This window comes from Ptychodera flava, chromosome 8 (assembly GCF_041260155.1).
Source record: "Ptychodera flava strain L36383 chromosome 8, AS_Pfla_20210202, whole genome shotgun sequence".
In the NCBI taxonomy this organism is placed as follows: Eukaryota; Metazoa; Hemichordata; class Enteropneusta; family Ptychoderidae; genus Ptychodera; species Ptychodera flava.
The window spans coordinates 42,984,500-43,009,709 of record NC_091935.1 but is presented as its reverse complement, the minus strand read 5'-3'; the positions used below and the strand labels follow the sequence as shown (position 1 = coordinate 43,009,709).

General features: G+C 37.6%; 2 protein-coding genes across 4 annotated transcripts in view; both read left to right on the top strand.

Annotated features, from left to right (window-relative positions):
- The window catches only part of LOC139139386 (mutS protein homolog 5-like), a 258,320-nt gene that overhangs the window by 11,851 nt on the left and 221,259 nt on the right, over positions 1-25,210 (top strand). The gene's annotated exons all lie outside the window — the stretch shown is intronic.
- On the top strand, positions 4,346-5,467 carry LOC139138110 (piggyBac transposable element-derived protein 4-like). Its single transcript, XM_070706332.1, has one exon. The coding sequence runs from the start codon at positions 4,346-4,348 to the stop codon at positions 5,465-5,467; it is 1,122 nt and encodes a 373-aa protein (XP_070562433.1).

Sequence of the window (25,210 nt, the reverse complement as noted above, 5' to 3'; positions counted from 1 at the left end):
AGCATTGTCTGCACAGACGCTTGTCTTACAGGTTGCGGCGGACTCTCCGGTACACAGTACTTCCACTCGTCGTTTCCAGGTTTCATTTTGCACCAGCAACTCCCTATTCACTGCCTGGAAATGCTCTCTGTTGTTGTGGCAGCTCGTCTTTGGGGAAGCCGATGGACGGGCATGCGTATCTTGGTGTACAGTGACAATACTAGCACAGTTACGGTCCTCAATTCAGGTCGTGGCCGTGACCCATTCCTTATGTCAGCAGCTCGAGAGCTTTGGTTTGTTGCAGCGACTTTCCAATTCGAGCTGAAAGCACGGCACCTCCCTGGTGCGCAGAATCAGCTGGCTGATTGTTTATCTCGATGGCACTTAGCTCCTATCATGAGTCATTTTTTTACCTTAACGGGGGACACAATCTTGAGGACGTCTCCGTTTCTGAGTCCTTGTTCCTTATTAACGATTTGTTCTGATTTTCCTTCAGCTGTTCAGCAAGACCTAGAGTTACTGAGGCAAGAGGTGAAGAGCTCCCGTTTGGCAGCGTTTCGTCCAGGGACTCTCAAAAACTTGAATATTCAGTTTCGCTCCTTCCTTAGTTTTGCTGTTCATTATGGTTTGCCTGCTCTTCCGGCTTCTGCTACAGTCTTGGCACTTTATGCTCAGTTCCTCAGCAGATAGTTCCGTAGTCCGGTGTCAGTCTCCAATTATATTTCCGATGTCAAAACGCTTCACATTCTTACCGGCTATAGCCTGGAGGGGTTTGAGTGCCTCAGCTTTAAATTAGCTCTAGCTGGCATTCACAAGAGTAGCATACACTCGCCAACTCAAAAGTTGCCTATTACGGTTCCCATGTTGGAGGATATGGCCGCATTTATCGACATTAATGATGTTTTTCTCATTGTTGTTTGGTGTGCCGTCATAATTGGTTTCTTTGCCTTTCTTAGGAAGTCAAACCTGGTTCCACCCTCCAAGAAATCTTTTGACTGCGAGCGACACCTTTCCCGAAAGGATTTTGTTGTTAAAGATAGCCATGTTATGCTCGCCGTGCGTTGGTCAAAGACTTTGCAATGCCATGAGCGCACCCTGTTTATTCCTTAGGCCGCTTTACCAGGCAGCCCTTTGTGCCCTGTGTCGGCACTCAGTCGCATGCTGTCTTCAGTTCCGGCTGCCAGAGATGCGCCAGCGTTCCTTTACCCCAAGGGTGGATAGCTTGTTTCACTGACATATTCATCGTTTTCATCAGCGCTCAGTCGATTGTTAGGAAAAATTGGCAAAGACAATGGTCTTTACTCAGCCCACAGTTTGCGCAGGGGTGGAGCCTCCCTAGCCCATGCAGCAGGGGTGCCCACAGACCTAATTAAACTTCACGGTGATTGGCGGCCAGATGCCTATGAGCGTTACGTTAAAGTACCTTTGTCCACCCGCCTTTCAGTCTCCCAGCGTATGGCTCAGTTAGCCAACACTAAGTAGTTCGCTTTTTTTTTCTTACTTTTCATCAGTCTGTATGAATCACTTGTTATGTCAGGCTTTCGTCGCCACCAGGTTCTGGGTACAGTTTTGCCCTTATGGATTTGGTCTCAGTGCCATGCATGACTTTGTGAACCGAGCAACTTGTTAGACTCAGTTTGCCTTTATCTTTGCATTGTTACTGCTTGTTCTTAGATAAGTCTTACATTTTGATTGTTTTTTAGCTACTATAGACTATAGTCTATAGAAGCTATTGGGATGGGTATCCGTCCGGCGTCCGTCGTCAGTCTGTATGTATGTATGTATGTATGTATGTATGTTGTATGTATGTATGTATGTCCGTTTGTGAGGCGTCCGTCCACTCAAATATCTTGAGAACCGCAGTACTTACTGATTTGATATTTGTTGTGTAGATGAAAAATATGATTTTGAGAAACCATTTTTTTAATTTTTGATATTGTTGAAAATAGGCAAATTAATGCCAAAAAAGGTGTTTTTGGTTAAAAATCTTCTTCTTCATAACCGCTGGTCAGACAGCTTTGTTATTTGGTATACAGGTCCCTAGGGATAACCCAACTTAGATTTCTTAAAATTGTGATGAAATATGTAAATGTGTATTTTTAAGGAATTTTTTTGTCATTTTTGGTCAAAGTTTGATTACATAGTATGTAATTCTTGTACTGTATAAACCCTATCAATTCACCCGGAAAAAAATAATTAATATGATTTTAAATAATTGAATTAGTTAGGAAATCATCAAAGCCAAAATAATTTTGGTGTGGAATTATCAGAAAGTTCAACTTTTTTTGACAGTTCATAGTGAATTGAGGATTAAAACATGTAAAGGCAACTTTCCTGAATCCCAACTGTGATACATTCTGAACCACCATTTATGTTATCTAAAAGAAATTGCTCATAATAGTTTGTCATGATAGGGCGGTCAAATAAATAGAGATAGAGAAAGTTCTAATTTCCATTTATGGTTGACTTGGAAAGGATAAAATAAGATTATTTTTTGAGGAAAAAAATAGAGTGGTCAATTAAAAGAGTGGTCAAAGTGATAGGGTTTTTATGGTAAAGCGGGGCTGTAAGATTCCTCATCTGCTATTTATAGCAATTTTGCAATCCGTGTAAACAGTGCAATGAAGGTGTAACATGATCCATTATAATGCTTTTGATGACCTTGAACTTCTTAAGTTTCAAACATTTGTCTCTTCTGTGTGCTTTCTCTGATTACCTACAGGCTCAACTTATTCAACAGAACTTACAATGTTAATTTGAAAGTTAAAATGTGCTTCATTAATAGGATTAAAATACTGATATTAAAAGATAACCAGCTCAGGATTCTTTAAAACCTGCCAGATATGCTGTTTTTTTATGACATAAATCTTGATTTAAACAAGTCTTGTTTACTCTAATTAGAATGCAATTAACTCTCGTTTATTTGCTATTATAGACTAATATAGTCTGATGAAATATGCAAATCTGTATTATTACGGAATTTTTTTCCATTTTTGGTCAGGCCATCCTGAAATGAGCTATCAAAGATATCCACCTTCTTCATCAATACATGTGTCACAAAAGGTTATTCTCTACATAACACAGCAGAGCTCTGTCAACTGTTGAGTCGCTTGTTTTTTCAAAACCGCTGATCAGACAGCTTTAATATTTGGTTTACATGTCCCTAGGATGACCTTAGTGAGATAATTTCATACAGTCAGGAAATACTTAATTTTGTATCCATGTCTATAGTAGCTTCAGGGACTTTGGCCCTATGTTTATTTTATTTCATTATTTCTTTATTTATTGAATTTATCTCTACAACTCTCTGGCCGGTTCTTGCCTCGGTGGAGTCTTAATAAAGTACTTCCTATTTTACTGCCAGAGAGTTGTCTTCGTCATTCTTTAACTTGAGAGGTGTAATTTGTTAATAATGTGTCATTGTAGTTAATTACACCTAGTTAAGGAGCTCTCTCTTCTCCGTCGGGGTGCATGCTCAGTACCTGCCTCTGTTATTGGAGTTGCTGGCGTCCGAGGGAGCAAAACCTCTGTGCTCTTTTAGAACAGGGTACGTCATGAAACTGTCGTAAAGGGGTATAAATGATTGTGACGTCATAGGATATGACGCAGTGGAAAGAATTTTTTAAGTCGCCATCTTGAATGTTGTGAACGGCGAGCATTTTGCGCCAGTTTTGAAACGGCCCGTTGTGATTTTAAAATGGCCGACGGCGACAACAACAATAGCGATGCTCATGCTGGTGAGTTTGAAATGTCGGACAATTCAGACAGTAAAGCTGAATATGTCGACGGTTTCCTCAACGTCGATGATCTGCCCAATGAAATTCGTGACCTCTTCGTTGATAATGAAGCCGATGTCGACGAAGTTTTCTGGGGGTTTGACCACCAGAACATCGAGTTGCCGACAGATCTGCACTGGAGACATGCAGACCGAGAGATCGACGACTTTCCGTTCTCTGAGACACCGGGACCTACAAGTACTGAAGAAAAAGACAGTGCCCTCGAATATTTCTCATTGTTTCGGAGCGATGAATTTTTACTGTAGGTTATGAAGTGGACAAATGACAATGCTGACCGGAAGAGAATGCGAGATCCGCGAAACAACAAAGGTCCATGGAAACCAATAGAAGATGTTGCTGAACTGAGGGCGTTTTAGGGGCTGCTTTTGTTTATTGAATTTTATTTTTACGGGCGAGTGGAGGAACTCTGGAACATGAGCCGAGCATAATTTTTGCTGACTTTTCCTGGTATAACTTCAATCTTCCCGAGACAACGGTTTACCCAGTTGCTCAGGTATCTGCACTTCTGTAATGAAGACCTACCACACCGACCAGATAACTTGTACAAGGTAAGTCCTCTTTTGAACTACATGCATAGACGTTTCATGGAAGAGTACCAGCCTCATCGACAAGTATCTGTTGACGAGTGCATGATTCTTTTCAAGGGCAGACTGGGAATAAAACAATATGAGAAAAGCAAACCAGTGAAGTTCGGAATTAAAGTTTGGATGCTGGCAGACAGTGTCACCGGATACAACTATAATTTTGAGGTGTACTGTGGTGAAAATGGTGGTGATGAAAATACATATCCTACTGTTGGGCTAGCTACCAGGGTTGTCTTACAACTTACTAAGCCTCTTGCAGGTGAAGGCTACACAGTATACACAGATCGTTTCTATACCAGTCCCATGCTGTTATATTCTCTTGAGTCTCGACAAACATATGGTTGTGGGACAGTGATGGCTAACAGAAAGGGCTTTCCAAGTCAGCTAAAGAGGGACCCTAAAGATCTCCAACATGGTGAAATGGCTTGGCTGACAGAAGAGATGACTGATCTGCTTGCAACAGTTTGGCAAGACAAAAAGCCTGTTTACTATCTGTCAACCCTCCACACTGAAAATGCTGATCAGAATGTAATACTTCACAACAGAAGAGGTGAGGAGATTATATTACCTGCACCCCCATGTGTTGTTGACTATAATCAGTACATGGGTGGCGTGGACACATATGATAAAATGACGTCCCTGGATAAAAGCCGGAAAACATATCTATGGTGTCATCGCCTTGTGAGAAAATGCATAGTGTGGGCTACCTACAATGCCTATGTTATTGAAGATCACTTCACTACACTTTCCAGGCAAGGGCAGCGTAAACGTGATTTCAGATCGTTCATTATTGACCTCACACATGCACTCATTGGAGACTTTACTGCACGTCGTCAAGCTACACCAGCAACTTCTGACAAACCCACCCGTCTGCAAGCAGATAACCATATGCCAGCTGTTGGAGAGGGCACAGACCACCTTTGTGCTGTGTGCTACAAAAAATACAAGTGGTTCTGCGAACGCAACCCAAGAGTGCCATACAAAGATGTGCCAGTCAAGAAGGTCAAGTCTTGCTTCAAGTGCACCAGCTGTGATGTCTACCTCTGTATAAAATGTAATTCTACTTGTTGGCGCGATTACCACAGAAAGGTGGAGTACTGGCGATAAACTGTGAGACTGTGATGTATGTAGCAGCCAAGAACTCTGTTTGGGCAACAGATATAAAGTGAATCCTGTACTGAATCAAAACCAACAAATCTTTGACATCTAATTGTACACAAAAGCAGAGTTAATTCTAGGACGCGCCATTGCGCAATTCGCGCAATAAAATCTGGAATGGCCCTCATTTCTACGTTTGATGCACCACTAAGGGCGCAACATAATGTGAATGGATCGATCATGCAGAGTTCACGCAGTTCGTACATTCGCGTAGCTCCCCGAAGGTCATTACCTCAGTCATAGTGTGAAATGTAAAACGATTCAGTTACCCATCGACCTTTGCAATTAAATACCCACTACAGCATATATGGTGGTGCATAGGAAGCTGGGTAGAAAGGACCGATGTAGGGGCAACGGTATATTGGAGCCGTACGCATGTGGCATGGCCTATGAATGTAAACAATGGTACTGGCCGCTGCGTAATGGTGAAAAGCTAGTCGCCACTCGGATTTTTAACGCCGGTAAAGTTGATGAACCCAGAATGATCGGGCAGTACGTCCCTTAAATTGAAGCGTTTGCAACGTCTACCGTCCACACATACGAAACGTTGAACACTGCAAGGAAAGCATCCGTGCTTTGCCGGCCAGATGATCGTTTTGAAGAGCAATAATACATCAAATATGTTTCAGGTCGGACATACATGTATCTCGTTTTCCAGAGTAGCCAGGTCTATGCATAGAACAACAGCGCTGTGTAAAACCCTTTGGTCAGAACCAATGATCGTAAATTTGCTAATACATACAAGTTATGTTTAAAAGTTGATGTATCGATCACTTTATTTAGGTCGTACGGGTTACACTCTCGTGCTGTATCAGTGTACAGTATGAGTAATTGTTTCGATCAATGCACGCAAATCGAGGGCCACTCTCAGAGAAATCCTACCGGTGCGTTAAGCTTTGATCATGATCGTTTCCACAGTCAAATTCACAGTCCTTAGCAATTTGTACAGTTGTTCAAGTCCGACATATCAATAATTCATCACATAAGTCACGTAAACAATTGAATCAAACTAAACGGTTAGTTTGCTGTTGCCATTGTTGGGCCTGTTGCGTAAGTACGGGTAGCTGCTACCTCCATGGTACGGGGGACAACTTTGCAGTACACTTGGTTGGTAACAAGGGCCCGATCTCAATATTCTCCCTTTCTTGACTTGATAGACTATAGTATTTTCTGCAGAAAATTCAAGGTTTTTACATGTGTGATAATGATGGCCCCCGATTTTCTAAAATGGCCCCCTTGGGACAGGAGTTGGGGCCCACAGTGGCCCCTTGTTTTTAGTCCCCACGGACCGTCCGGGGGGACTTATAGGTTTGGTCATGTCAGTGCGTGCGTCCGTGCGTCCGTCCGTTCACGCAGATATCTCAGAGATGCCCAGGTCAATTTCTTTCAAACTTTGCACAAGGATAGTACCCTACCCCATACAGATGCACATCGATTTGTTTCACAATGCGATCAAATTTGGCCGTGTAAGAGGACTTTTTAGTTTTCACCTCCATAGACTCCCATGTATAAGGCCGTCTCCATAGACTCCCATGTATAAGGCCGTCTCCAAAGACTCCCATGTATAAGGCAGTCCATAGACTCCCATGTATAAGGCCGAGAAAAATAAAAATTTAGTTTCTCATCGTATTCATATTGCAAAAAGGATGCAGTGACACAGTTTTAGTCCCAACTGATGAAGTCCAGGGGGCTTATAGATTGGGTCATGTCCGTCCATGAGTCCATCCTTTCATGCAAATATCTCAGATATTTTGACAAAATGTAACGTGACCTTGGTGACCTCAAATATATATTTTTTGTCCATAACTCGGTAACCACAAGTGCTACACCCTTCATATATGGTATGATGGGACAGCTTATGACGCCACATATTGTACCTCATTAATTATGCACATATCTAATTTTGAGCAAGCCAATAGAGCTAGAGGTCTGATTTTTGGTATATAGGGATAACTTAGCAATACAATTTTTTTGACAAAATGTCACGTGACCTCGGTGACCTTTGACCTCAAATACACATATTTGTCCATAACTCAGTAACCACAAGTGCTACACCCTTCATGTATGGTATGATGGAACAGCTTATGACGCCACATATTGTACCTCATTAATTATGTGCATATCTAATTTGAGCAAGCCAATAGAGCTAGAGGTCTGATTTTTGGTATATAGGGATAACTTAGCAATACAATTTTTTTGACAAAATGTCACGTGACCTTTGACCTCAAATATACATATTTGTCCATAACTCAGGAACCACAAGTGCTACTACCTTCATGTATGGTATGATGGGACACTTTATGATGCCACATATTTTACATCATTAATTATGCACATATCTAATTTTGAGCGAGCCAATAGAGCTAGAGGTCTGATTTTTGGTATATATTGATAACTTAGCAATACAATTTTTTTGACAAAATGTCACGTGACCTCGGTGACCTTTGACCTCAAATATACATATTTGTCCATAACTCAGTAACCACAAGTGCTACACCCTTCATGTATGGTATGATGGAACAGCTTATGACGCCACATATTGTACCTCATTAATTATGCACATATCTAATTTTGAGCAAGCCAATAGAGCAAGAGGTCTGATTTTTGGTATATAGGGATAACTTAGCAATACAATTTTTTTGACAAAATGTCACGTGACCTCGGTGACCTTTGACCTCAAATATACATATTTGTCCATAACTCAGGAACCACAAGTGCTACTACCTTCATGTATGGTATGATGGGACACTTTATGATGCCACATATTTTACATCATTAATTATGCACATATCTAATTTTGAGCGAGCCAATAGAGCTAGAGGTCTGATTTTTGGTATATATTGATAACTTAGCACTACAATTTTTTTGACAAAATGTCATGTGACCTCGGTGACCTTTGACCTCAAATATACATATTTGTCCATAACTCAGTAACCACAAGTGCTAAACCCTTCATATATGGTATGATGGGACAGCTTATGACGCCACATATTGTACCTCATTAATTATGCACATATCTTATTTTGAGCGAGCCAATAGAGCTAGAGGTCTGATTTTTGGTATATAGGGATAACTTAGCAATACAATTTTTTTGACAGAATGTCATGTGACCTCGGAGACCTTTGACCTCAAATATACATATTTGTCCATAACTCAGTAATCACAAGTGCTACACCCTTCATATATGGTATGATGGGACACCTTATGACGCTAGGGATTTTAGTCACATTTACAAAGAATGCACTGACATTAATTATATTTATATCACTAGAAAGCCTGGTTAATTGTGATCACAATGCTTTTTATCCCATGAAAATCCGTTGAAATTTGTAGATTTTACAGAAGTTCGCGAAGAAATATGCCAAGTGGCTATTTATAGTCAGAACTTGGTTTGACAGGTGTGTGTAATTCAATACTGCTAAAGGTAACATGTGATGGCACCGTTGAGATCCTAATTGATAAGAAAGCTGGGTTATTATTGATGTTATCTCCAATTCCTGAAAATCAATCAGTCTGAAAATTGGCAGATATGTGTAATTCAGTGAGTTCTTGCTGATTATGATGATGTCATATTTCTTTGATCACCAGTTTCCATGGTAACTACTTAAATTTGACCAAAACTATGATACTGTACACAAAAATCATTTATTAAAATAATTTTGATGTCAGAACAATCTCATTACAGATTTTCTTCCAAATACAGTGCAGTAAACGCTCAAGATTGAAATACTGTGGTTACCATGGCAACATAATGGAGAAAAATGTTATGTTTGGAAACTATAACACATACAACCAGACTTCATTTTTCTATGTCTTTGTTATAAATAGTACATTTTCACCTGAAACACAAAACAATCACAACATTGAGATAAATCGAAGTTTCCATGGAAACAGGCATATTGACCTTTGACCCTGATCTGTTGACCTGTAAAAGAGGAAGATATTTCATTGATTATCACCTATTGCCCTGTAGAGTAAAGGAGATAGAATTCATTATACCGGTAGTTAATTGTACCTGAAAAATGTGTTTTGATGCAATTAAAGTTTTGCAAAAATGATGTACGTTGCCCGAGTTTATCGATTACACACAATGAGATCTCATTTCTTTAAATCTGACAGAAGCAGGTTGAAATGCCACAAGTCTTATGGATCAAGGTCATACCGAACTTTATACTGTATTTTCATGGGGTCATCATTATGAGTAGCTATCTTTGTTACTGTTCCGTCAACCAATCTGAGGATGTGTCATCACATTTACAGTTATGTTTGATTTATGTGTGCCATCATGATCACATTATCATGATTTTCAGCATGTCACAATAAAGATTATTTATGAAACTTTTTTCTAATGACATTTTTGAACATCATGAAATTAAGAAAGGATTGTAGGCCAATTTCTCAAAATTAAAAGAACAAACTCAAAGAAATTATAATATACAACAAAAATGAAGATTTCTTGGATCAAACATGAGTGGAAAAGTCATTAAAACCAATCAGAAACAAGCAAAATATGAAAAACAAGGACCCGTTTTTTTTTTCGCAATGCATGCTGGGAATTTCCATACATAATAACTCACCGAAACACCCGGATGTGCAGTACACCGTACGTATACAGGGGTAAAAGTCACAGATATGCACCCAGAGATGTAATAAATCTTGAAAGGTTTAACAGAAAATTGATTGAAATATGTTATATTTTAAAAGAAATGCGAAACAACTTGATTAATTGAGAGATGTAATAAATACTGACTTCGGAACCTTCTTACTGCTCAAAAATATCGAAAAAATGACGGATCGCGTAGTTTCGACCACCATTCGGACCGGGAACATCTCAGGAAGAAAAATTGCTTACGTAGAACTTTCGTGGGTGCATTGCTATTTGCATATTTACGCATTTTCCTGGTACGTCAGAGCTCTTGTCTTGCATTGCACCATGTTTACTCAATGGCCCTGCTGTGGGAAGCGAGTAGTCGGTGACCACACGTTACGAGATCGAGCGTAACTACTTTCTATACGGTGTTTTGATATGAAACTTTCTACTTGTGGAAACTATATAATTGGCTAAATTTCTGTGAAATTTCAAGTCTGTAACGCGAGAAAAGCTGGAGAAATCATCCAGGTAATTTAGTTTATGAGGTCGTACGTGGCTTATGCGTACGGAGTCTATGCTCACAGGTCACGTGACTGAAATCCCTAATGACGCCACATATTGTACCTCATTAGTTATGTGCATATCTAATTTTGAGCGAGTCAATAGAGCTAGAGGTCTGATTTTTGGTATATAGGGATAACTTAGCAATACAATTATTTTGACAAAATGTCACATGACCTCGATGACCTTTGACCTCAAATATACATATTTGTCCATAACTCAGGAACCACAAGTGGTACACCCTTCATATATGGTATGATGGGACACCTTATGATGCTTCATACTATACCTCATTAATTATGCATATATCTAATTCTGAGCAAACCCATAGAGCTGGATGTCTGTCATACATATGCACATAGATTTGTTCTGTGATATGATCCAATAAGGCCGCCATGTGGCCATTTTATTATGATTTTTTCATGTCCTGAACTACAGCTCAGACATTCAAAAGTATTTTTATCACAGACCTAATGAAGAGGACTCTATCCTCTCCGAGGACCTGTAATCAAAGTACCCATTAACAAGTGGGGACTGTGTCATCAACGCTGACTTGTTACATCTTAGAATGAACACTGACAAAAGTGAGAATGTGACTATAATGAAATAGTGAGCTCGATTTTAGCCAATGAATTTCTGTTGCTACTTGCAGTGAATTTATCCTGCCATTTTCAAATGTGAAATATCTACTGTGATTGCACTAGGAAAGTAAAATATGTTTTGAAGTGTCTTCGATGCATTTTGAATCACACAAATCTGTCCATATTGTAATCAAGCATTTGACACACAAATGTCAATCATTGTGATAATCATTTGAAAAAAAAATCATTTCAACTTACCTGTATGAGGATAAAATTCCATTCAGATTTAGTTAACTCAGACTTCATTTACATTTATATATAGTTTTATTTGTAAATACAAGCTAGCATATTTACTTCAAATTTTATTTACATTTATATTTTCTTAATTTTATTTACACTTTCATATTTCATTTACAATGAAGTATTTCATATTTACATGGTATTTACAAGTTTATTTACAATTTTGAGTTTATTTACAAATTCAAATTATGCTTTATTCATAAATTTTAATTAAAGTATTTATTTACAAATTCAAATTCAAATTTTGTGTTTTTTGATTGCTGATCAATGCTCAGATGTTCACTGAACAAAATTTATAATGGTATGTTGTTGTTATTTGTAAAAAGTGGACTGAGCTATTTTATTAATATTAATAATAATAATATTGGGTTCTTATATAGCGCACATATCCACAAGTACATGTGCTCAAGGCGCTTTACAATTATTATTACCCCTGGTCATTGGGCCTAATATAGTACCACTCAACTCCCTGGGGAGCAAACTACAGCTCACATGTGCAGCCAATAAGCGCAGCAGAGCTAAACACACACATTACAACCACTGTCCTACCAGGTACCCATCACTCCTGGATGGGGAGGAGCAATGAGGAATAAAGTGCCTTGCCCAAGGACACAACACCATAGCCATGCCGGGGCTCGAACTCGCCATCCTGTGATCGTGAGTCCACTGCTCTAGCCACTGGCCCATGATGCCTCAATAATTATTTTGATGTGCTGACATTTATCTTGAACAATTGCATTACAGTATTTTGGAGGCATTTACTAAAAATTTGATGGTACTCAACTCATTCAGACTTTCAGATCAATATTGATAAATTGATGGTACTATGTAAGTCTGACTTTTGAGATCTTTCAAAACAATTTTTTGACTAGAAATTTACTGCCAATTTTCTGAATCAGTTTGGGCTTGTTTTTTTGCATCTACAATAATTTGGCAAACCCAGATGCTATATCAAATATGTAATGTTCTGAAAATTGTGTGCAAGCAATAATGAACTGATGGTCTCGAGTCTTGCACTGATATCTTTACACTTACATGTTTGCAAAGGATGCTGGGGAAAATCTATAACATATCAACTTAACTCTTGATGAATTTTATTCAATTAAATGTGTTCATTGTTGTATATTTTGTAATTTACGACATGAAAGTGATTTTTCAAAATTTTCATCATAAAATTTACAAAATTTGACCAATTTTTGGTTTTTTATACCAAAATCAAACGCATTATTTTGTGATTTGATATTTTACAATAATTCTTCAAAAGATTGTGCTGAATCAAATGTGTAATGATGGTGTTGTTGTTGTGCAACAAATATGAACTGCATCCTTCTCTATGCAACATGATAGCAATGACCCCTACTATATACAAGTTTTGTGTTTTTAGAGTAATTGTTGCCCTTTTTTGATCAAAACATCTATTTCTCTGTAGCAGCATGTCCAAATTGATTGGATGTGTATAGATGTGGTGAAATTTCAATATTTGTCTTTTTAGGGTAATTTATGCCATTCATGGTCAAAAAATCTGTATTCTCTGAAAGGGCTTGTCCAATTTCTTTGAAATTTGCTACATAAGTCCCTTAAGATTTGTTTAAATCATGCTCTTTTTTTTGTGGTGGAAAAATTCTTCAGATAATTGTCATTCAGCAAGCGATTTGCTATAGAGAAACCTTCAAAGTTCAACCTTTTTGTGTGTTTTTGTGTTGGGATTTGTTGGATAGATAGCATTCTACGTAGTGTATTGTTGGATGTTAAAAAATGTGTTGCCGTTGATTTTTGAGGCTGTTTTTTGAGAACAAAGAATTGAAAATGCCTTTTTAAAAGCAAAATAATACATAATGACTTGATAAGTTGTTTTATCATTACTGACGTGTTTCTACTTGTTCACCCATTCTTGCATTCATCATTGCAATAAAATGCTGTGAAAAAAATGAACCTGATGTGGCCTGCATCTGTTTACCTTGATCTTAAAAGGCAAATATAACTCTGTCTTGACAACCATACCATAGTTTCAATGTTATACCCAGTGTACCTGCTTGGTTTGTACGCAGGAAACAAGTAGAAAACAGGCTCTATAATTTTATAATTTTCAAGTGATCAGAATACAAAAGTCCTGAAAAGATAAGATAATCACAACTTCCAGTATGAGGGATACAGTCACTCTAAAATCAAAAATTAAAATTAAAAATGTGCCTGGAGGATGTACTAAAAATACAGAAAGTTGCTTTCTGTCGGTAAAATCTAAAAAAAAATTCAAGATTTTAAAGGCTTTTGCAGATTTCTTTTCAGGCATTTGTCTTCATATTTATTTTGTTTTTATTTTGCAAACTAGTTTGAAGATTTTTTTTTCCTTTCTGCTCTGAAATTTTTTTTTTCTGTTTTTGACCACCCCCTCCCAAGATTTAATGGTCCGTCCCTTACATGATTCCTTATGATGCTTTTGATGACCTTGAACTTCTTAAGTTGCAAACATTTGTCTCTTCTGTGTGCTTTCTCTGAGTACCTACAGGCTCAACTTATTCAACAGAACTCTCTTGTAATGTTAATTTGAAAGTTAAAATGTGCTTGGTTAATAGGATGAAAATACTGATAAAGATAACCAGCTGAAGATTCTTTATAACTTGACAGATATGCTGTTTTTCTATGACGTAAATCTTGATAAGCAAGTCTTGTTTACTTTAATTAGAATGTAATTAACTCTCGTTTATATTATTATAAGCAGTAGTATCAAGTTGAACAAGCTGATATTGACAAGTTGGTCGGCTGTTGTAGGTTAAAAACTGTAAAAATAAATGTATGCATGTATGCATGTCTATCTGTTTGTCTTTCTGTCTGTCTGTATATATGTGTGTACTGGTATGTATGTATGTATGTTCAAGATGGCGTCATGCTTGGTCGTGCTTTTGTGTGTCTCCACGTATGTGTCCATCTTGAGTACTGCATCCATCGTAGCAGCCATCGATAACGTTGAAATGGTCTGTAAACGTGGTAGCCTTGTTACTGTATTGAAATCTTTGAAACAAGAAGCTCTGAAGAGTGGCAAAATCAAGTTGGAGATTCCGAACATCGCCGCTTCAAACCTGCGTGAGTCGAATACGAGTCAACGTGGTAATCTCTTTGATGCCTCTGGTAGGGAGAAGTACAGGAAGGCTAAGAACTCGGAAATTTGGGATGAATTTATGAGTACGGAGGCAGCGTTTAGACTCTCAATCAGCACCAAACCAGTCAGTGTCAAACCTATTTACCTGCATCTAAACCCAGTTGCATAGTTTCACCGCTCACGAGAGTTGTTTATGAAGAGGATGTTTACCAGGAGAAGCGTCCTAATGGTCAGCCATACAGTATAGTCAAACGAATTCTTCTAAAATTTCCTGTCAAAATTCTAGATGACATATTTGAAGATCATAATTATTCCCGAGATGAACAAAAGTTACTTCATGTTACCATAAGTAATCTGATTTCATTTATTAAAACCAAAATCAAGCCGTGTTTCTCAAAAAATGAAGGCAGGGACTGACAACAACTCCAATGATGTAATTATTCAGAAAGATGAGCTAACCCACCTGCGGCAGACTGAACAAAAGAAAGCAATCGCCATTGTAAATAACAATGGTAAAATGCCAAAGTCAACAGAATGTCTGATAGATGTTAATGAGGTTGAGCGACACTTTCAATCTCGCTGTTGGAGAACCTTGGATGGTTTATCACTATCACCTTGGGACGATGAAGTACCAAAGTGTCCCCCGGAATGGTCACCGTCTACAGATTTATTTACAGATGACGATCGAGATCAAGACAGTAGTGAAAAGTTTACCAACAAGAAGATCACCTGGTGTGGATGGCGTTACATATGACACTGTAAAAAAAACAGGTTAACACGCTAGCGCCGGTATTGAGGGCCATATTCAATGTCTGTCATTACCATCGACGTGTTTCACCTGATTGAAAACATGGTATTGTTACACTTGTCCCAAAAAAGAATGGTAAGCCTGACATTATAGAGGATTGGCGCCCTATATCACTGTTGCTGACATCATATAAAATATTTATGAAACTTATTCAATTACGTCACATGAAGTGGATTGTCGATACGCAACGCCTGTCCCCACGTCAGAAAGGCTTGATGCCAAGAAATGGGCTTCAAGAACATGTTTTCTGCCTGAAAAGTACGATTAGTGATTTTCTGCACACCAGCTCCAAACTGTATATCGGTTTCATTGACATAAAAGACACATTTGGAAGTATTGATCATGAGTTCATGATTAATTCATTAAAAGAGGCCAGATATCCAGAGGTCTTTGTGGACATAACCAATGACATCTACAGCGGGTCAACGTTCCAGGTGAAAACAGCAGGTGTACTTACACAACATATTCAGCAAAACAAAGGAATTATCCAAGGGTGCCCTTGGTCAGTGATTGCATTTGAGCAAGGTATTGAGAAATGGCTGCGATGGATGGAAATGCCCTATGGTATGGTCTGTACACAGAATCCAGTGTAAGGCTATGTGGATGATATGGTTACAAAGACTGACGCATTCATGAATGTGAGTGGAATGGAACTTAACATAGCAAGTGTGGTATCTTCCATGGCCAGAGAACCGGTAATAACTGGAAAAAGAATTCACTGACCGGTGACACAAGGGTGTCCATCCAAAATGCCCAAATACCAATATTTAACAGAAATCAAAATTACACCTAAACATTGAGAACTCTAGCAAGAACGCACAAATAAACAATCTTATCGTAGAATTCAAGGAAACAATGAAAAACATAGATTCTGGTATTAGCAAAGTTATCCGCTGTTAACGTGATGTGTGTCTCTAAGCTAAACTTTTATTATCCAAATCTTTATTTCACAGAAAGAAATCTGATAGACATTGAAAATGAAATTGTGAACTATGCTAGGCATTGGCTTGGCTTGAATACAGCTTCTACAAGATCATTCTTCTTTACTCCAAAGTCAGCAGGAGGGGTAGGTCTTATTAACCCACGTATAATGCACAGTAAGTGAAGCTACCCACAATTCTCCATGATCTGTACACACGGAGATCACTCACTGAACTGAAGCAAAGTTCTTCTGTACACAGAACAACTCGGTCCATAATTCAAAATTCTGGCAACATAGTTCTGATAATCATAATTTTCTGATTTCTTACCGTGAATAATGAGAAGATCAACCCCTTTTCCATGGAGGAGATAGGAATTTTGTAATTTTGTCGACATAGATTTTTGACAGCCATACACAATATTTTCAAGGAAACTAAGGGAATAAGTTGCATCTGTGTTGGCAAAAGAAAGGGTGTAGATTTTTGTTAATGTTCGTAACAAAGGAAATTTGCATGTCTGACAGGTGGTATGATGAGACCATCTTAAGGTGGCTGGAAAGGCTATTTTTCACCAATTCTGTGTCAAGTTTCAAGTGTTAGAATCAAGATATTTAGTTCAAATTTTCAGGATAACTCCCTTAGTTAATACTTTCTCCAAAGAATATGAAAATTGTAGATTTACAGCCATGATTTTGAAATATGACACCAGTAAATATTAAAATTTGATTTTTCATATTTTTTTTACATATTTGAATTTAATAATAATTGGATAGTATTAATATTACCAAATTAGTTATAAATATGTTGACACCATTTATTGTAAGATTTGTACGGCAGGATTTGCAAATAAAATTTGTTTTTATGATTTTACATGGGTTTACATATCAAAAAATTATTAAAAATTCTTTCAAATTTCAAAATGTGATTTTTCAAAAAGTACTTCAAATACAGGAAAATTGTGCCATACAAATCTTATCTGTAACCTTGTTAATAGGCTGTAAAAATTCCATGTCCATATCTCATTTCAAAGGTTGGATTAAATTGGTATACAATTATGTAGGAAAACTGTTATTCTGTCAAAAAAGTTGAAAACAAGCCATATTTGCACCCCTCTTTTGAAGTCACAGAGCAGTTTTTTTGGCTAATTTCACTTTTGACACCTCTTTGACACTCAAAGAATCTAAAAATGCATTTACAATAGCAGTCACTCACTCTGAATGCCAGCACCGCCTTGTCAAACTTTCCTGAAAAACAGCAAATAATGACTTTCCCTTTTCAAACATTTTATTAAAAGCTAGGGACCTCTACCATAGTTAATACACTAAGGACTCCCCAACTTCTTCTTATTTGGTCAGTTTTTCAGAAGTTTCAACAGGCTATAACTCTGCAATGCCTTTGTGCCCAAATGTCTAGTTTTTTTTATTCCACAGAGAATGTTGACTACTTTTATATTTTAATAGTTTTATTGAAGTTTATAACTGACGCTCTAGCCTTTCCAACCACCTTAATTGTGGGTATAGCCTCACTGTGTAATGTACTATGCTAAACATCTGTCATTTTATCCATCAGTATTGAACAATAATGACCCTAATGTACGCCAGGCAGCGAGGGAGTCACTAAGATTGCATATGGAAAAGCGGAAGGTTCAGACAACCGATGACTCTTTAAATTTTGCAGGATATGCCATCGATAATCGTGGCTGCATTGCTAAGCAGTCAAAAGTTAATTGGCCAAAATCAGAGTGGCTAGTACTGTATGAAATATGTAAACACGAGTGCATTTCCGTTTCTAGAAATGATGATAAATTCATCTTTGAGATGGAAATGGATCAAGATATATCTGTAACTTTTCACTCGGCGGAGAAATTTTACACAGTGTACAAACAACATAAACTGAAACAATACGAAGCTGAATTCAGGGCAACATCTTCACTGGGGAGAGTAGTTCGAGAGGCTGGAAAAATTCATCGTTCAATTTCAGCTACATATCTCAAGAACCACAAGATTGATGACATACTCAGATCTTTTTTAGCGAGAGGTTGATTGCAACTCCTGCAGTGTGTTGTTATCTACTTACTATCCAGCCACTTACAGCAAATCGTGTAAAATCTGTAATCACCCCTCTGAAACTGTTTCGCATGTTTTAAACGGATGCTCTAAATTTAAGCAATTATACCAGCTTAGACATAACAGAATAGTTGATTCACTTTATCAGAAGGTGTCAGAATGTAATCAAAACAAAGAATTATTTAAAGACAAAGTACTTACTCATAAGCTGTTCAAAGATAATGTTGAGCAAACATTTCAGCATCCACAAAAAAGGCCAGACATTGTTATTATTGACCAAGCAAACAGACAAGCAACGCTCGTAGAAATAGCTGTCCCCTTTGATGCACATGTCTCAAGATGTTGTACCAGTCAAAGTTTGATAAGTATTATCCTCTTACGCTTGAAATCAATAGCTCTGGATTTCGCTCCGAGATCATTGTACTAATTATAGGTAGCCTTGGTAACGTTCATCAGAAAGTGATAACAGGTCTCATTAAAACTTGGTTAAGTAGAAATGATGCCAAATTCATTAATAAATTTTGCATTTATGGGTTCTAACAAAATCTGGAGATTAAGGTGCAGGAAATACAATGTGTAAGGTTTCCGTTTTGATTGAATTGTCTTCACTGTTCACATTCATGTAGGCCATTTCCACATTTTCCAAGGAGGTGTAGTGTGTTCAATTTATGTTAGTGTAATACTACACCTGTACATTGTATATGTATTTTTGGAAATAAACAGGAATTTATATGCATGTATGTATGTATGTATGTATGTATGTATGTATGTATGTATGTTAGTTAGTATGTGCAGATGTATGTCCGTCCACATTAAAAACTCCTAAACCGCAGCATCTACCACGGTGACCTTAGTATTTGGTGGACAGGTGCACCCAGGGGAGATGTGAATTTGTTGAAATAAACATGTCAAAGTCAAAAATATGCAAATGAATGGGAAGAAAGGAAAATTCCTGCAAATTGCTAAAACTCTGTAACCACTGGCCAGATTTGGTTGAAACTTGGTATGCAGGCTCTTTATAGTGACTTAAAGAGGAAAGTCCCCTACAAAAGGGGGATTATGGTAAGACTATGTGAAAAAGCCACGCTACGGGTAAGACGCACTCAATTTGCTCCAAGATACATTTCTTCAAATTGAGGTGAAATTTTGAAAGTCGTATTTAGTCCCCATGGACACCGTCCGGGGGGACTTATAGGTTTGGTCATGTCCGTGCGTGCGTGCGTGCGTCTGTCCGTGCGTCTGTCCGTTCACGCAGATATCTCAAAGACGCCTGGAGCGATTTCGTTCAAACTTGGTACAAGGATAGTACCCTACCTCATACAGATGCAGATGTTTCACAATGCGATCAAATTTGGCCGTGTTAGAGAACTTTTTAGTTTTCACTTCCATAGACTCCCATGTATAAGGCAGTCCATAGACTCCCATGTATAAGGCAGTCCATAGACTCCCATGTATTAGCACAGTCCCTCGTGGGCTATTCAGCTCTGGGACTATTCACCCTATAGACGAGTGTACATAAGCAAGAAACAATGAAAGTCTGGAAACAGAATGGCTATAAAAACCACACCATGTCACATTCCGTGTCCGATTTCACTGTGAAAATTTGCAAGTTCATCTATCATGTAACCGTCGATCGTTCCCTATCATTCTCAAAATTCATACCTGGTACTTGATTTGCTTCAAAAACGCTCGTTTCATGTGATTTTCGGCCGAATTCGACGGACACATCGTCAAAACATAAGCGTGAGCAACATTCCGGTCACCTCTTGGGTACCTCCACTTTACTGACGTTGGCACCGCCTATCCATGAGGGATGACTGGAATGTTGCTCACGCTAATGTTTTGGCGAGGTGTCTCTCGAACTTGGCCGAAAATCACACGGAATGAGCATTTTGTAAGCAGATGAAGTATCAGGTATGAATTTTCGTGTGATTTTCGGCCGAGTTCAGAAGACACCTCGCCAAAACATAAGGCATGAACAACCTTCCAGTCACCCCTCATGGGTACGCGGCGCTAAGGTCAGTAAAGTGGAGGTGCCCAACGTCCACTGTGAGGTGACCGGAATGTTGCTCACGCTTATGTTTTAGCGATGTGTCCGTCGAATTCGGCCGAAAATCACACGAAACGAGCATTTATGAAGCAAATTAAGTACCAGGTACATTTCACAGTGAAATCGGACACGGAATGTGACATGGCATGGTTTTTATTGCCATTCTGTTTCCAGACTTTCATTGTTTCTCGCTTCTGTACACTCGTCTATGGGGCGAATAGTCCCAGAGCTGAATAGCCCACCAAACGACTGTGGTATTAGGCAGTCCATAGACTCCCATGTATAAGGCCAAGAAAAATAAAAATTTAGTTTCTCATCTTATTCATATTGCAAAAAGGATGCAGTGACACAGTTTTTAGTCCCAACAGATAAGTCCAGGGGGCTTATAGATTGGGTCATGTCCGTCCATGAGTCCATCCGTTAGTCCGTCCGTTAACGCAGATATCTCAGACACTTTGACAAAATGTCACGTGACCTTGGTGACCTTTGACCTCGAATATACATATTTGTCCATAACTCAGTAACCACAAGTGCTAAACCTTTCATATATGGTATGATGGGATACCCTATGACGCCACATTTTGTACCTCATTAATTATGCACATATCTAATTCTGGGCAAGCAAATAGAGCTGGAGGTCTGAATTTTGGCATATAGGGATTAATTAGCAATACAATTTTTTTTCAAAATGTCACGTTACCTAGATGACCTTTGACCTATACATATATATGCATAACTCAGTAACCACAAGTTCTATACGCTTCAATTTTTTATAGGATATTAGACCTTAAGATGTCACATCTTGTACCTCATTTATTATGCACATATGTATTTCTTGGCTGGCCAATACAGCTAGAGGTCTGATCTTTTTCCCTATTTAGAATTATAACTTAGACATGCCTCTTGTTTCAAATTGGGAGCAATGACATAGACCTATGTGTCCATAGATCTGAACATATACACTCCAGTGATACTTCTTAATGACCACATTTCCCTGCCCCATCAAGACTAATACTCCTATTACAAGTAGGGACTATGTCATTGTCAATGACTTGTTTTTGGGCGATTTTCCCTTTTTTTGTCAGAAAATCTTCTTTTCTGAAAGCGCTCATCCCATTGTCTTGAAAACTTGTATGTATGATCCTAGGGTTGGCCTTCGTCAGATTTGTTCAAAATGTGGTGAAATTTTCATATTTGTATTTTTGGGGCAATTTTTCCTATTTTTGTCAAAAAATCAATTTCTCCCAAAGTATTTGTTGGATTGCTTTAAAGCATGATAGCCTTGATCCAAGGGTTGTTTTCTGTCAGATGTGTAAAAGTCATTATGAGATGCAGCATTTCATATTGCTGGGGTATAAGATTAATTTGGACTTGCAATGGAATTTTCTTAGTAATCAATCTGTAAGAATGCAATGTCATGTGTGTACTAGTACTTAGTATCTCTTTAAAATGGGAGCACAGTGTCATTGACACTATTTTTACTAACACAGTTTCTGGTTTTCCATTTTATGTAGTTGGTCAAGGACGCTTTGTAAAAAGTTTATTAATTGTGTGCCCCCTACATGTATTTGGTTTGATTGTGAAGTGAAGGTGTATAATGAAACAGTATTTTATTCAACTTGGTATCACAATGGAGTAAAGTATCTGTCAGATCACCTGGATGAGACTGGGTCGTTTTTGACATACAAAGGTTTTTAGCTACTATAGACTATAGTCTATAGAAGCTATTGGGATGGGTATCCGTCCGGCGTCAGTCTGTATGTATGTATGTATGTATGTATGTATGTATGTTTGTGAGGCGTCCGTCCACTCAAATATCTTGAGAACCTCAATACTTACTGATTTGATATTTGTTGTGCAGTTGAAAAATATGATTTTGAGAAATTAGTGTTTTAGCTCATATTTGGCATTTATATAAATACCAAAAAGAGCTTATATGGTGAGTCGGTGGCGTCTGTATGTCTGTATGTATGTATGTTGGTATGTACATGCGGATGTATGTCCATCACACACAAAAGCTCCCATACCGCCTAAGCTACCATCTCAGTATTTGGTGTACAGGTAGATGCAGGGGTTGAGATTTGACGTTGTTCAAATGAACACGTCAGTGTCAAAAATGTGCAAATGAGGTAGGAAAAAGGGAAATTCTGCAAATGTTCAGTAGTGGTGGCATGCCAATTTGAAATAGGATACTCCACTGACCTTGAGTCATTTCCTGTCATTATTTATGAACTGTTACATATAAACAGATCTGCTCAAACTAAGGGACGGACCATTAGATCTTGAGGAGGGTGGTAACAATGAAATTGTGAACTTTTTTTTTCACAATTGTAAATTTCTAAAAACAAAATTTTTCCAAATGAGAAAAGCTTTGCTAATTTTTTTTTCTGAGTAAATTTTCAGATTTATAACTTTTTTTTAGTTTGACACTGTCTGAGGATACAATGTACATCCATATCACTAGCGCAAATAAGATTGCGTGCGGTAACTACAACATACATATGGCCTCGTGATTTATATTGCTGATAGATTTCGTGAAATGTTGCAGATCATCTTTTGACAAGCTGAGAAGCTGTTTGCAAAAAATGTGGTGAAATTTCAATATTTGTGGTTTTAGGACAATTTTTGCCCTTTTTTGATCAAAACATCTATTTCTCTGTAGCAGCATGTCCAACTTTTGTCATTCTTATTTTTCTGGTTTAAATATTTCTTGTTGTTAGCTCACATTTGGTTTTACCAATTTGAGTTTATCGTATAGGCTGAAGTCGATGGTGTCTGTATGTATGTGTGTATGTATGTATGTATGTATGTATGTATGTATGTATGTATGTATTGTACGTACAGTATGTCCGTCAACATCAAAAACACGCAAACCGCTGCACGTTTCAGCTTGGTATTTGGTGTGTGGATGCATCCTGGGCTATAGATGGGATTTTGTTCAAATGAAGTCTGCATTGCCAAAATTATGCAAATGAGCTTACAAAATGTGAAAATGGTTAAGAATTAATAACTCAAGAACCGCTTTTTTGATTGCTTTGAAAATTTGTGTGCAAGTACCTTAGATTAACCTTATACAGTTTTATGAATATTGTGAAGATATCCTTAATTTTGTATTTTTGCTGAATTTTTTTGTGATTTTTCTCATTTTCAGTAAAAATTCTTCTTCTCTGAAACCGCCAGCCCAATCGCTCTCAACTTTGGGTTGTCTCTTTGCAAGGGTGTTACTCTTCTAATTTGTGGAAATTATGACAAAATTGGGAAAATTACTATTTTTGTGCAATTTTGTCATTTTTGGTCAAAAAATCTTAGACAGTGTTCCCTTATAAAACCCCTGGACAGACAGCTTTCATATTTCTTACACAGACGTACAGAGATGACAATAGTTAGATATGTGGAAATTGTCCTGAAATATTAAAAAATTGTATTTTTAAGACAATATTGTCATTTTTGGTCAAGAAAACTTTATCTCAACATTACTTGTTTGATAGCTTTGTAATTTGGTATAAAGTCCCTTGTTTAATAGCTTTGTAATTTGGTATAAAGTCCCGAAAGATGTTATTAGATAAATTTTCTGCTCAAAGTGATAGGAAACCCCAAAATTTGTATATTTTAGGTACTTTTCTCAGTTTGTGACCTTAAATGACCTATACTACCCAGGATATGTTGTAAGACAATTTGAAGGTGTGAACATAATTTTGTCATATTTGATACCAATTTGTAGGAAAATTTGATCCAGAAAACAAAGCTGAGGTTATTTTTTTCATTTTGGACCAATTTTTGCAACTTTTTAATGTAAGACATACAAAAACTGATGAGAAATTTGGATCCAGGATAATTCCAGATGTTTTAATCACCACCCACAGTGGAAGGCATTTCACTATCTGTAACTAACTTAAGTGCTGTTTACATTAGAATGATAAACACTCATGGCATTAATTAAAAATCTCCAAGGTTGTAAATGTACTTCCTGTCATTTGGTCTTATGTAATACCAAGGGGTGGAACATTTGATATGCAGGAAGGGGTAGGGTTTAGAAGATCAATGATGTAGCATTACTTTTTTACCAGATCCCTTGTGCATTTTTTGCCCACTCCCACCTTTTCTTTTTATCAAGCCTTCTCTGTTTTTTGTTGTTGACATTTGCTTATGTATTTATGATCTGCTTCTCCCATTGCTATAGAAGTTGATATGCATGTTCCTAAAGATGACCTCCAGTACCTAAGTTGGAGACCTTATTTGCTTTTGTCATTCTTGTTTTTCCTGGTTTAAATATTTCTCGAATGGACCAATTCAAACCGAATGTGAGCACATAGTGTCCTTGACGTATTTTTTTTCTGGTTGTACTGTGCAGAAATCATTGTCATAAAATGTAGAATTTTCCTGTACTAAACAGATAGAAACAACATTTATTGTTGATCTTTGGTACCCATACTGATATGTATAATTACGGTATTTTTTAATTTTGTTTATTGTTGAAAATATGCAAATTGGTGTCAAAAAAAAAAAATCTTCGTCATAACCACTGGTCAGACAGCTTTTTTATTTGGTATACTGGTCTCTAGGGATATCCCAACTTAGATTTGTTCAAATTGTGATGAAATATGCAAATCTGTATTTTTAAGGAATTTTTTGTCATTTTTGGTCAAAACTTTCTTTCATCAAAACCGCTAGTCTGACAGCTTTGATATTTGGTATATAGGTTCCTACAGATGAACTAA